We start from the raw sequence: 14,461 nt of genomic DNA, 5'->3' as shown, positions 1-14,461 counted from the left end.
CTATACCCATTTGTATTGTTTTGTTCATTTTTGCATTTGTTGATATTATTGTTCACAATAAACCTGTTCGTGAAATTGGCACCTCTGACATCCCTGTGTTTGCTGTCTGTCGCTCTTACTGGCTTTTTTGATAATATTAAATAGGGTCAGAAATGAGTAGTTTTTCGAGATTTACGATTATACTGTAAATCACTTCTGTTACAGCGTTAAAAGTGCAATGTTGCACTTAACACGCATTAGTTGCCATGGTGCTAAGGGAATGAATAATGGTTTGTAAACAGTAATGTTTGTAAAGTGGAAGAATTGCAGGTTGATGTGAAACATACAGTATTTTACCAAACTAGAACTGTTCTATCGCAGTGTTGTCCAATGGAAATAGTTTTAGCCACATGCGCGATCTCTTCGCAGCAGTGTGCCATTGAAATTCATGCTTGGGAATGTATTTATTTTTTGTTTATTTGTGTTGCTTTCCTGACCTTGCTCAGGTTGTGTGTGTAAATCTTAATCCTTTTTTTTTTTAAACCTCAGTTTCTGCTGTCAATCCAATTGCCTCTTTTCACTTGTCAAATGTAAGTAAAAGATAATACCAAGCCTGGACTGATTGGACACCTCACCAGTACGGGTATCTGAAGCATGATATGACTGTGCCCGATGTTTAATTTCCAGCACAAATGCCAATGTCATTTTCCCTGTGGCATTCACACCAGGATTTGAACCAGTGAGTGGATGGTCATATGGCTCATCGTGCAGTCCTGCACAGCAGTGCCTTTACTAGAGGTAGCTGAGTTTTGTCATTTTTAAATTGTAATAACATAATTCATGAATTACAAGTGGATTCTCCGCCATTCATTTCCATTGGGATTCTAATACAACCGTTTCAATGAACAAACATTACAAATACACTTCTTGATTCAAAGCAGAGACTTATCAAAGATATGAATCAAAGGAAACTAATGTATAAAGGATGTCTGTACTAAAGAAGATTGTTTCTCCCATTTGTGCGTGAGGTAATTTTATAAGAAATCAGGTTTATTTTACGCCTAAAAAATGTGACTATGTATGCTAGTATCTATATTTCAAATTCATAATAGTTCTCACACCTGGAAAAAAAACCACTGCATGTATTGTTCAAATAATGCAGTGTTATGAATGTAAAAAATAAATATTTCTGAATTCTCACTAAAGTTTATAGGTATAAAAAAACCTCAAAACAATGCATTGAAAATAGTGCCTTTTATTTTAGAACTGTCATTGCAACCAAAGCATTGTGCATTTTATATTTTATTACACAGAAATACAATATATATTTTTTCTGATTAGAGTTCATATTCACGTAACTATATATGGTTGTTTTATAAAAACATTTGAGATCCTTTGTCCAATTCAATTCCTTTGTGTGCAAGTACAAACTTAATTCTTAGAAAGAAAAGTATTTAGTAAACCACTCTTGACGTTGGGGGTCTTGGCGTTCCACTCTTTGGTCTTGACGTTTCTCTTCCACTGGGCTCCTGGAAGAATGCAAGAATAAGGGTATTAAATCAACGTCTCCAGCAAGTTATGTACAACCCATCTTTCAAAGCTGGGTTTGACTCAAACTCCAGTTATATAGACTTAGAGATGTTAATGAGCCTCAATACCTGGACCGCCTTCTGCAAGAGTTCTGAGCTGCAGTCTGGAAACTGATTGCTGATAAATCTGCTTGTTATGATTTAACAAAACAGATCTACTGGATATTTTGTGTTTTGTGGAAAACGAGTGCCCCCTTGTGTTGATAGAGTGTCCTCCTCAGTACAACATACTGTAGCCCTCAACCGTGGGGCAATTAATCCCATGTCAGACAATATGTATGTAATGAATTTAGCAACCCACCCCTGATTGCTTAAAACACTCGCCTGCAAACTAGAATGGGACTGATTAGCGGCTAATAAAAGGAGGCTGCCGCAGCTAAACTAGGCTGGTTGTTGCAGGGGAACGAGATTCCCGACTGACCCTGTTTGGAAGTGATTACAGTTAGGTTTTTTAGTTGTTGATTGAGTGTGTACGAGTTAGGACTGCTGGTGCGCTGGAGAAGAGTGTGCTGGACTTTTATTGGTGAATCTTCAAACTAAAGGACTGTTTATCTCTGCTGTGCTGCCTTTCCTGGAAGCTGGCTGGAAAGAGCCTGTGGTGTGTTTAAACACTAAGATTGGTAAAGTGCTTCTGGCAGTGTCCTCCTTTCTAAATCGAGCTGTGTGTGTTTTTGTGTATTCTTTTAATTGCTGTATGTACTGTGTTTTTTATAGGGATATTTTTATTTATTGTGTGTTTTAAAAAAAACTTTGGTTTTTATTATTGTGACTTCTGCTCCTGGACTCTCTTGTGTTTGACCCAGTGCTTCCCCCCCCTCCTGACCTTGCTCAGGTTGTGTGTGTAAATCTTAATCCTTTTTTTTTTAAACCTCAGTTTCTGCTGTCAATCCAATTGCCTCTTTTCACTTGTCAAATGTAAGTAAAAGATAATACCAAGCCTGGACTGACTGGACACCTCACCAGTACGGGTATCTGAAGCATGATATGACTGTGCCCGATGTTTAATTTCCAGCACAAATGCCAATGTCATTTTCCCTGTGGCATTCACACCAGGATTTGAACCAGTGAGTGGATGGTCATATGGCTCATCATGCAGTCCTGCACAGCAGTGCCTTTACTAGAGGTAGCTGAGTTTTGTCATTTTTAAATTGTAATAACATAATTCATGAATTACAAGTGGATTCTCCGCCATTCATTTCCATTGGGATTCTAATACAACCGTTTCAATGAACAAACATTACAAATGCACTTCTTGATTCAAAGCAGAGACTTATCAAAGATATGAATCAAAGGAAACTAATGTATAAAGGATGTCTGTACTAAAGAAGATTGTTTCTCCCATTTGTGCGTGAGGTAATTTTATAAGAAATCAGGTTCATTTTACGCCCCCCCCCATTTTAATATCTGCCCAAGTGTACCTAAATTTAACCCCCTGACCTCCCAGGATATCAAAGATGGTGGCAGTGGCTGCCCTACCCGAACCCAACTCTTGTTACACCAAGGCGTGGGTTTGCTACAAGTGCATTAATACTTCTTTCATCCCTGATGTCTCGCTTCTCTTAGCATTAGTATGTTAACATATGCTGTCGAAAATCACATTGGAACATCACAGGACCCCTATGTGCAACAAAAACATGTTTTGTCCTGTTCTCATGTTTACTCAATAAAGGAGTGTCTTCAGCTCAGCAAACAATTCAGGACTGGAGGGGTTTATATATATTCTGCTGAAATCTGTCAACAAAGTTTAATGACATTGTTTGAGGCAGATAATTCATATGAAGTGTTACTAGTTTGTACAAAATGAATGCAATCAATTTGCAGGAATTTGTGCTTTAAATGTACGGCTATATGATTCAGGACAAGGGCATACAAATCCCCCAGCATACACAGTTTTACAGGAATTATTTGAAGGTTGTAAAACTTTAAATATGAGAGAGTCATATAATCACCCTCCCAGAAAATGTCTAATAACCCAGTAAATCCATTCTTTGATGACGTTGCACTATTGGTCAGGCAGAGGTCGTATAGTACCTTATGGGTTTGAGCTCAGGAACATGTGCCGAGGGATTGAATGGTCTGCACACACTCCTGCCATGGTCCGAACTGGGAGACTGTATTGCCTGGGGAGACCTTTTCACTGGATTTGGTTCACTTCCCAGGAAGCTTTTCTCATAGAAGCGAAGGTTTGGAACACTGATTACACGAGGGGGTGTTTCCTCCGTTTTCTTTTTCTGCAGCACAGATTAAAAACATCACTTTAATTCAGTAACTGCAGTATACATGGCCGACCTTTGTGGTGTAGCAAGGAAATGTTTGGACAATGCAAAAACAATAAAGTTTATGACTGTTTAAGACAGCTTGCATGCACTAACTACAGTATTATCTAACAAAGTAATCTGTAATACAACAAGTGGATAAGCACTACATTTAAAGCTGTATTGTAGGTCCTCCAGTTTTAAAAATGTTAAGGTTATTACATGTTAAGCCTTAATTCTAAACTCTCCCCATAGCACAGAATATTTCAACACCACATTTTAAAAACTAGCCCTAAAATAATGAATATCGACATACTGAGATACTCTAGTGACAGTGCTACGAGTACTATGCATGAGATATTTTACCTTGAGTGTTGGAGTTAAACTGCCTGGCTGTGGTTGGTTTTCATATCCTCTCATGATGACGTTATCGCTGGGCGTCTGAGGAGACTGTTGACATCTGCGCTCTTCCTGCACAGGAAGTGAAATAACAATGGTTACTTGTAACCCGTTCTTAGAAAACTAAGCCAAAACGAGAACTAATTTTAGAACTATATTCAAATGTTTTACTATCAGTAAACCAGTGATACACAACAAAATCGCATACCCAGTGACACACAACGAAATCACACACCCAGTGACCATCAACAAAATCACACACCCAGTGACACAAAACGAAATGCTGGAGCAGCAGTTGGTTGGAGGAAGAATGGATGTGTATAACGTTATCATCGGCACTCCCCTGACTCCTCCCCAAACTTTTCTTCTCACACCTCCAGCATTTCGGTCTGTACTTAACAAAGTATGGCAACTGGGCTAGGGTGATGGTGGTCAATGTGAACCCATCAAAGAGCTGAACTCACTAGCTGCTACCGATTCCTAAGAGTCAGGAAACAAATTAAATGTTGTTTGACACAGCATGAAATGTGCAAGCACCCACTCTCCACATCAGGTAGCTAGAGAACAATTGTGAGTCAAGCACCACTGAAATGGATGATACTGCACAATGCACCCAATTTAGTAGCCTGCAGTCTGATTCAAAATGTGGTAAAAAAACACACATACCCCATTTAAAATTTACTGGCATTTATTCTCCCAGCAAATACATTTCTCAACATAGGAACCACTACTGTCAACGTACGTAATGTTAGGTAAATGGTGAGAACCATACTCACCCTCTGTTAGACCTTTTAACTTATAGGGACAGTGAATGAGATTTCTTTGTGTATTGCATTAACCCCTTTTCTCAAAGTGTGTCTCCAAAGCTGGCAGAATTAACATTTAAAAACACTTTGCAGAGGGAGTTACCCAATGTGACTACTGTTATTAAACCTAAAGTTAGTCAAAATACATTAAAGTTTAAAAAAATTAAAAAATTACTTACCACAAGTCGTTTGATAATATGGTCTCTCGCGCTGACTTTTTCCTGGAGTTTCCCTATCACATGTAAATCCTCCAGTCTGGATTCTTGTCTTTTGGACTTTTCTTCACTCTCCTTTAGTCTGTACAGAGTAATTAAATGTTTTCAAACAAATAAATGAGTGTCAGTTTACTAGCATATACCACAGTGTGTAAAGCAGTTTTAAAAAAAATACTGAATGAAGATCAAAGCTGTAATTAATTTTATCATGAGGAAACATCATAATAAGTGTCCAATTCAGAACTAAGAGGAGTGGCATAACTAACGAGTATGCACTTTCTCCCAACGACTATGAATTACTTATACAGCGAATAATCAAAATAACCCTTGTACAATCAAGCTGAACTATGGAAAGTTGTCTGTAAGTGAGCAGCCTAAATTAAAAATGCTTAAAAGTTGATTAAAAAAATAAAAAGTTAATGGCCTCATAGTAAGTAAGTGCACTTTTAATACATTTAGTATAAACTTATTTAATCTTATCTATATAATAGTTCCATAGTTCCACGCAAAAACCCTAGTTTCCTATATTATAGTGCAGCACTGACAAAAGTGATTACAGTAAGCTGTAGTGTCTGCTCCTTAATCACTATGCTATTTTGCAGATTGCAAACGTCTTTGCTTACAATTTCAGTTGTTTATTGAGCAAAAAAAAAGTTAAACCAATGACAATAAAAATATGCAACAACACATATATTAAAATGTTTTATACAGAACATTCAGTTTTCCATCACCTGGTATATATATATATATATATATATATATATATATATATATATATATATATATATATATATATATATATATAATGTGTGTGTGTTCATGCACAATGTCTGGATTCCTTTCTAATTTGATTAGGTATACTGTTCACCCATACCCTGTTTCCAAGGAGACTATTCTTGCTTGGAGACGGGCCTGGGCGCTGCTGAAGTCAGACACAATGGTTTGAATCTCCTTCTTCTGCTCCTGTTTCAAAGACTCCAGCTCTATGTGATGCCTGGTGACAAGGTCGTCCTCTGTGGACCTTGGGATAGAATGAAACAGCCATTCAATTACATATTGATTATTTGTATTCATTTAAGGTCATTTCTCACTCTAGCTAAGGCAAAACATTTACCAAAGAAAAAGTATATGAGGCGGGTGTCTCAAACAGGGGTGTCCAAGCACGGTCCTGGTTCAACAAGTAAATCTAAATAATGAACTACTTTAGGGTCTTGCTGGAGGTTTTGGCTACCCCTAGTATATAACTAATACATTTGGCCACTATGTTTCAAGAAGAGCATTTTGCTCACTTAACGACACAGTAGCAGACAACTGCATTTCTACAGGGGTACTGGGTTACAGCCATTAATTTGTCTAGTGCAGAGGTCATCTCTGCGCTTCCAGTCAAGGTCTTTATTCTAACTATGTCCTTAATTAACAAATTGAACAAATTAAACCCATGACAAGGTCCTAAATCACTGAATTACAGTATGCTTGTTATGGAATGACATATCACCGGTCTACTGTAACACAAACTATTACATAGAATGGCCTTTATTTGATCATTTGCATGTAATGGGCTATAGTAAAAAATAAAAATTAAAAAAAATTAACACAATTTAGAAAAATATTTTCATGAACCATCATCAACATTTCTATCCACCTGCCTGGATAAACAATGAATGACTAAAGGTTCATTTAAAGCAGCGCACTGAATTAATTCTGCTCCCACCTTCTCTGTTGCTCCTCAGTGTTTTGGAGCTGAAAGACCTCCTGCTTCCTGAACTCCACCTCAGAGCTGAGTGAAGCCAGCTGCTCTTTCAAATGTGTGTTCTCATTCCTCAGGCTGCATACATCACTCTGATATTCTTCTAGCTGACTCCTTAAGGCTTGTAACTCATTCTGTTGCCTTCCTTCCTGATCACGGAAAAACCAAACACACTGCAGTATGTAAATTAGTTGCTATTGTACAGTCTGTTGTTATTGACTAGTAATTGAGCAATACTGCATTTCAAATGTAATGTTTTACCAGACTAACAAAAAAAAAAAAAAGTATTTTCTTTAACCATGGGAGCTGATTCTGGAAAGACTGCTAGAAGCTGAATACTATCTTACTCTACAAATTCAAGTACATACCCAGTTGTTATAAACCTGGTAAATATTGATTGAAGCCCACACACTAAATAATAGAATACCAAAATACAGGATATCAAGCAAACATGCTTCAACTGCCCAGAGAGATAAGGCTACTTTAGTTTCTACTCCTATTCAGTAATAAGTGGTCTCTCTGAGCACATTGGTTAAAGGATTTGCTGGGGATCTGTGATGTTACCTTGTCATGAGGTTGTGACGTGGTATTGCACCTGGTTGCTGACTGCCCACTCACCTGCTGCTGCAGGTTTAACTCTCTCAGGGTGCTGAGCTCAGTCTGCAGGTCTTCAATCTGCTTCATGTGTCTCCCAGCCACCTGCTGGCACCAACCTGCATGCTGCTGTGTCAGCTCCACTTTCGGAGTTTCTAGAAAACACATAAAATGACCTTACAAAAGGGACAGTTCAACCAAAACGTACCCATACTCTCAGTATATGCATTTGTTTATGTGGTATTTTAAAATATTTACATTCATTGAACAATTTTTGCACGTGATTGTAGTGAGTCATTATATTCATAATTATTATTTTTCTTATACCATCCTTATATATATATATATATATATATATATATATATATATATATATATATATATATATATATATATATATATATATATTTTGCCTTTTGCAATATAGGGCTTACTTTTGATTTATATGGGAACTGCAATTTGGAATGTTGCTTTATTAACTTTAGTACTGCTGTGAAAAGAATATAAAAATACACAGGCATATCCATGCATATGTTTCAAACCTGACACACAAAGAAAAGGTGCACTTAAAAATATTAAATGATATGAATAAGTTACTTCATACCACTGGCACCAACGCAGATGAAAAAAGGTGTGCCAAAAAACGCATTACAGGGCAAATCTGCACCTGTTTGCGTTGTGATTTTTCATCAAAATCAGGAAAAATCACATTTCCCAAATTGGGCCCTATTTGTCCAATACTGTAGTTTTATTCATTATAAACTAATGAAAGGAGACAGCCCTAATTTAAAACAAAGTTTTGCACACTGATAACTACATGTCGCACTTAGCCTTTCAAGTTTGCGCTTGAAATGAGTTAACTGGGCACTTGCTGCTGGCAGAGTCTTGATATGGAATAAGATTATTGGTCTTTGGTGTTTTAAACATGTAACATTCTTCAGAGTTAGATACCCAGGAGACAGCTCTGCTGCTTCTCCACGCATTGTCTCTCAGCCAGTATCCCCTTGCCAGCTTTCTCTTCCAGAGGCTGTTGGGCCAGCCTGTGGCTCTGCTGCTCCTCCTGGAGCTTCTCTTCATGCTGTTTCTGCAGACGCTCCTCCGCCTCCTGCAAAAACAGAGTCAGGCTGCATTACAATGCATCATCACCCATACTTCAGCAGCTTTTAACACCTCCCCCAAAACCTACAAAGATTATAAAGATTTGTTATATTTCTTATTTTTCAATTTAGTGTGCACAATAGCTCAGGGCTCACCCTGCACAGCACCACACTGCCTTTAGTACGGGAGCCACTTGGTGGCCCAACTTAGTCATAAAGGAGTTCTTTATCCAAAACACTACATTCGATATTTGCTACAAAACTGATGTTCTTAAAATGCAGTGCTGCTGTAAGAATGTCCTAGAAAACAGCTATTTAAAAAAAAGATATACTAATCAAAATGACGTCCATTGATCCTTGTTTGCCATGAAAATGTCTTTTTTTCTTCTTTAATGAAAGATGATGTTATGAATGCCTACCTTCAGCTCCTGATTTATGCTGTTCTCATCCTTTTTTAGTATCTGTTGATTTGCTGCATCCAACTGGGATTTCAAGTTTCGCTTCAGTTCAGTACTTTCCTGAAGTTCCTGCTTCAGTTTTTCCTTTTCTTTGGTGAACTGGGCCTCAAGTTTCTGCAAAGCATCTTGGGACAACAGCTGGTTTGATTCAAGCTTCTGTTCGCCGTGCTTAATAAAAAAAAACAAAAGCCACACTTTCTGTATTATTTATGATGAAAAACAGGTAACTGAAACTGCAGAACACAAAGCTTTCAGACATAAGCTACACAAGGTAAAATAAAGGGACTTCACCACTTTACAAAGTCCTCAGAAAGCATAGTCTGACAAAGACAAACTAGTTCACTATGCATTCACTAATTATGGACAATGGTTAGTATAGTGTTTTTAAGTAAAAGGTTTTAACTATCTTTAAAGAGTACGAAGCAGGGTTCCGAAAAATATAGCGTTACACGTCCCCACGTGCTGCTACAACTGTTTAAATAAGTTAAACCTGTAATTTTTCTTTTCATTGCTAACATCCTGACAATCTTTTACACTTACAACTTTCAAGTCTGTTTCAAAGCTCTTTTCAAAATGTCCGCTCTAGTGCACTGATAGTGTAAGGACTATTGACCACATTATCAAACAGGTAACACAGCAATAATGATTCATGATGTGGTACGGAACTGAAAAGCCGGAGCACTTGTTTTTATGTTTATTAAATTTTTTTGCAGTGATTTCCGCAGTGATTTAGCATACAGATCTCAAACCCCAGTGCTCCAGGTACATTATTGACAGTTGACTATACTTTTTGGAACAACACTCCTTACTTTTTAAGGCATTCGCAATTATTTCACCTGTTGTATTATTGCTATTTCATTCAAATTTAAGTAAAGTACATTTTTTTTAATAAACTTTAATATGCCACTCATAAAGTGTTAAGTTAAACTACATTTGCAATCTGCAGCAGGAGGACTGATCACTCTTCTTTCTGACAGGCAGGTCTTGGGGCGACCTTGTTATCGTGTACCTGCGATTGCAGTGCTTCGATTTCCTTTCGCCATTCCTCATTGATCTTCTGGATTTCGGTCTCTTTCTCTTTCTGCATGCGATTCAGAGCAGAGAGCTGCTTTTCTGCATGTTCTTTCTTCAAGCGCTCACAAAGCCGGTCACACTCAAGCCTTAAAGAGAGAGAGAGAGAGAGAGCACATTTCACTTATCACGTACCAACAACTGGCACACTCATTACAGAGACTGCCAGACAAGCAGGATACAGTTTTGTAACATCATAAACAAAACTGAAAATGTTAACAAATTTCAGGTTCTTGTTCACTAATTTTGGAAACACTTACCTTGTTTTTTCTTTATATTTTGCTTCGACCTGTCCTAAAATCTGGTCTCTATTTTTTTGGTTTTCCATTTCCAAAGCTGATATCTCTTTTTGATGTTTTTCTTTTTGTTGCTCCAATTCCTCCTTAAATTAAAAGAGGTAAACAGGTGAAAGAAGTCACTGCAGGTTACACCTGTTAGTACTGTTAATGTACAGAATAAATGCTGATTGTATGGTACCTGGTTTTCACATAAAAGATAGTTGCTATTAAAGTAGCAAATGCAATAATTCAGTAGTTAAATCAGTTGTCACAAAGTTTTGCAGCAAAGCAATACCCTCCAACTTTAGCGATTCCCACTTTTAAAAAAAAATGGCTTTACCTTTAACTCAGAGATAGCGAGGTGCGTCTCATCCAGCTCTTTGCTCAGCATCTCACTGGACTTGCTGGATTGAGCACTTTGCTCACAGCTGTTCTCACTCTGTTGCATTAGACTCTCTAGTATGGAAACCTGGACAGCCAAGTAAAATGACATGTATAGTGTAATAACATAATTTCTCTCTTTTTTTTGACAAGCTAACATCTTTTTTTTTTTTTGGTAAACAAGCAGAAGACAGTAAAACCAAAGTGGGGTACACTGTTTGAGAGGAATCAGTGTTGAAGATTTCTGTGATTTTGGCCACTGCAGCAAGTTGTTCCAATATATTGCAAACATCTCTAGGCCACATTAGCACACAGCTTACAGTGGCTTGCGAAAGTATTGACCCCCCCCCTTGGCATTTTTCTTATTTTCTTGCCTTACAACCTGGAATTAAAATGGATTTTTATTTGGATTTCATGTAATGGACAAAATAGTCCAAATTGGTGAAGTGAAATGAAAAAAATAACTTGTTTCAAAAAATTCTAAAAAATAAATAACGGAAAAGTGGTGCGTGCATATGTATTCACCCCCTTTGCTATTAAGCCTCTAAATAAGATCTGGTGCAACCAATTACCTTCAGAAGTCACATAATTAGTTAAATAAAGTCCACCTGTGTGCAATCTAAGTGTCACATGATCTGTCACATGATCTCAGTATATATACACCTGTTCTGAAAGGCCCCAGAGTCTGCAACACCACTAAGCAAGGGGCACCATGAAGACCAAGGAGCTCTCCAAACAGGTCAGGGACAAAGTTGTGGAGAAGTACAGATCAGGGTTGGGTTATAAAAAAATATCCGAAACTTTGAACATCCCACGGAGCACCATTAAAGCCATTATTAAAAAATGGAAAGAATATGGCACCACAACAAACCTGGCAAGGGAGGGCTGCCCACCAAAACTCACGGACCAGGCACGAAGGGCATTAATCAGAGAGGCAACAAAGAGACCAAAGATAACCCTAAAGGAGCTGCAAAGCTCCACAGCGGAGATTGGAGTATCTGTCCATAGGACCACTTTAAGCCGTACACTCCACAGAGCTGGGCTTTACGGAAGAGTGGCCAGAAAAAAGCCATTGCTTAAAGAAAAAAATAAGCAAACACGTTTTGTGTTCGCCAAAAGGCATGTTGGAGACTCCCCAAACATATGGAAGAAAGTACTCTGGTCAGATGAGACTAAAATTGAGCTTTTTGGCCGTCAAGGAAAACGCTATGTCTGGCGTAAACCCAACACCTCTTATCACCCCGAGAACACCATCCCCACAGTGAAGCATGGTGGTGGCAGCATCATGCTGTGGGGATGTTTTTCATTGGCAGGGACTGGGAAACTGGTCAGAATTGAAGGAATGATGGATGGCGCTAAATGCAGGGAAATTCTTGAGGGAAACCTGTTTCAGTCTTCCAGAGATTTGAGACTGGGACGGAGGTTCACCTTCCAGCAGGACAATGACCCTAAGCATACTGCTAAAGCAACACTCGAGTGGTTTAAGGGGAAACATTTAAATGACTTGGAATGGCTTAGTCAAAGCCCAGACCTCAATCCAATTGAGAATCTGTGGTATGACTTAAAGATTGCTGTACACCAGCGGAACCCATCCAACTTGAAGGAGCTGGAGCCGTTTTGCCTTGAAGAATGGACAAAAATCTCAGTGGCTAGATGTGCCAAGCTTATAGATACATACCTGTGATGAGTCAAAGGGGTTTCGGTCTGCAATTCAGCCTCCCAACAGTAGAAGGCATCAAACCAACTCGGGACTTCCCTTACCAAGGTCTTGTGACCATGACAAAAGTCATCTTTTTGAGGGGCGGCACCTTGGTGAGGGGCGGAAGTACGAGTATGTAAATTCCAGCCACTGGAGTCAAGTGAAATTAAGGATACCTGTCAGTTTGGGATTGGTGATCCACTGACTACCGGGGTGGGGTTTGTATACTAAAGGGAACGTGCTACTGTGTTCGGGGTTGGTCCTAAGGAATAGAGGCGGGGGAAAAAAGGCTGGAGGGAAGTACGTGGGAGTTTGGACTGAACCACGAACGGAGGCCTTACTAACTTGGCTCTTTTCTGTTTTTATTCCTTTTTGTTTTATTTTTGGATTTAAGCAGAGCGCGAAGAGGACTAAGAGGCTTCCGTTCCTTTATTTTTGATTACTCCAGCACTCCCTCCCTCACATCCTTCTTTATTATTTTTCTTTTTTTTTCCGTGTAATATTAAATAAAATTTAAATTTTTACATGTAATTCACTGTCTGGAAAATCCATTTTTACTCACACGCCTCACAATACCCCAAGAGACTTGCAGCTGTAATTGCTGCAAAAGGTGGCTCTACAAAGTATTGACTTTGGGGGGGTGAATACTTATGCACGCTCAAGTTTTCTGTTTTTTTGTCTTATTTCTTGTTTGTTCACAATAAAAAAATATTTTGCATCTTCAAAGTGGTAGGCATGTTGTGTAAATCAAATGATACAAACCCCCAAAAATTCCATTTTAATTCCAGGTTGTAAGGCAACAAAATAGGAAAAATGCCAAGGGGGGTCAATACTTTCGCAAGCCACTTTATACAGGTCTAGTGGACCACAGGACACATCACATGATCACCTACATGTACAAGCTGCCAGCTCCAGCCCTAGAAAAGTTATACGGTTTGCTATATTGTTTGCTATACCTGATGTGGCCAGGCTTGATAAGAAGCCAACAGGGGAACATTTCAAGCTTTTTTAACTACTGCAATGGCTGTAGAGAAGTTTGGCCAAAAAAGTTTTGTAACATTAAAAGCAAATACAGAAACTGAAAGCAAAAATAAACTTCATTGCTATAAGCGTACTATTGCCAAGAGGTTTTTTTTGTTTGTTTGTTTCAAATGTAGCACAATACTAACCCGCAGTGACCTTTTGACGGAGGACATGAACTTCTGAGGTTGGTCGTGTTTTTCTTGTCCAAGTCAGCCAGTGGAAACGAGGCATAAGGGAATTTCTAATTTTACTTACTTTTTTTTTTTGGCCCAGTCTGTGTTCAATTTCTTTTTCGGTCCAACGAGCTACTGTGGGCTATGAAATACAACACACTTCAATGTGTCCAAATTTCTATCTGATAATCAGGTATATCAGAAAATCAAGGTTATGCTTTTTCGTTGACACAAAAAAATCCAGTGGATAATAAAGTGGCAGCTGTACAGCGATGGACAAGTGTTTTGAATTATTATAGAATTAACTCATTTTGCTTCATAAAGTCGAATGAAACCTGCTGGATAATGTTACATTAGCATATTGAATTACATACCACTTTGTAGATTTCCATATTCTTAATGAAAAAACTGGAAAGAAAAATAATAATTGATATTTCAAAATCTAACATGAAATATTATGCCTTCCGGTAGATGTTTACGATATCATTTTGTAGTTTCTTTGATTACATAATGTCAAATAAAAGATCTAAATTATGTTCATACATTTTTTAAAATTATGCTGTATATTCTTTCCACACATCAATGCTATATAGTATGTAGGCCAGTTTATAATAATATGGTTCTGAAGTGGCCAAAAATATATTTCTACACAGCTGATTTATCCCCAATATAATTATTTTTAGTATGTGCGACATCA

The 14,461-nt window shown here is 38.0% G+C and overlaps 1 protein-coding gene across 5 annotated transcripts in view; it reads right to left on the bottom strand.

Moving 5' to 3' along the window:
• Window positions 1–1,229: 1,229 nt before the first annotated feature.
• LOC121324409 (protein FAM184B-like) overlaps window positions 1,230–14,461 on the bottom strand; it is a 31,960-nt gene continuing 18,728 nt past the window's right edge. For 4 of the 5 annotated variants that reach the window (XM_041266247.1, XM_041266275.1, XM_041266266.1 and 1 more), the window contains 12 exons: window positions 10,829–10,957; window positions 10,471–10,592; window positions 10,149–10,299; window positions 9,101–9,307; window positions 8,536–8,689; window positions 7,609–7,739; window positions 6,955–7,163; window positions 6,118–6,264; window positions 5,208–5,325; window positions 4,190–4,294; window positions 3,600–3,799; window positions 1,230–1,508 (listed from right to left, as the gene is read on the bottom strand). In XM_041266247.1, coding sequence (XP_041122181.1) covers window positions 1,418–1,508; window positions 3,600–3,799; window positions 4,190–4,294; window positions 5,208–5,325; window positions 6,118–6,264; window positions 6,955–7,163; window positions 7,609–7,739; window positions 8,536–8,689; window positions 9,101–9,307; window positions 10,149–10,299; window positions 10,471–10,592; window positions 10,829–10,957 — 1,764 coding nt within the window. In that variant the 3' untranslated portion in view covers window positions 1,230–1,417. The remainder of the gene's footprint in view (window positions 1,509–3,599; window positions 3,800–4,189; window positions 4,295–5,207; window positions 5,326–6,117; window positions 6,265–6,954; window positions 7,164–7,608; window positions 7,740–8,535; window positions 8,690–9,100; window positions 9,308–10,148; window positions 10,300–10,470; window positions 10,593–10,828; window positions 10,958–14,461) is intronic. The other variant, XM_041266257.1, reaches the window with a different exon arrangement.

This window comes from Polyodon spathula, chromosome 1, assembly GCF_017654505.1.
Source record: "Polyodon spathula isolate WHYD16114869_AA chromosome 1, ASM1765450v1, whole genome shotgun sequence".
In the NCBI taxonomy this organism is placed as follows: domain Eukaryota; kingdom Metazoa; phylum Chordata; class Actinopteri; order Acipenseriformes; family Polyodontidae; genus Polyodon; species Polyodon spathula.
This window is presented reverse-complemented; position numbering and strand designations above follow the sequence as displayed.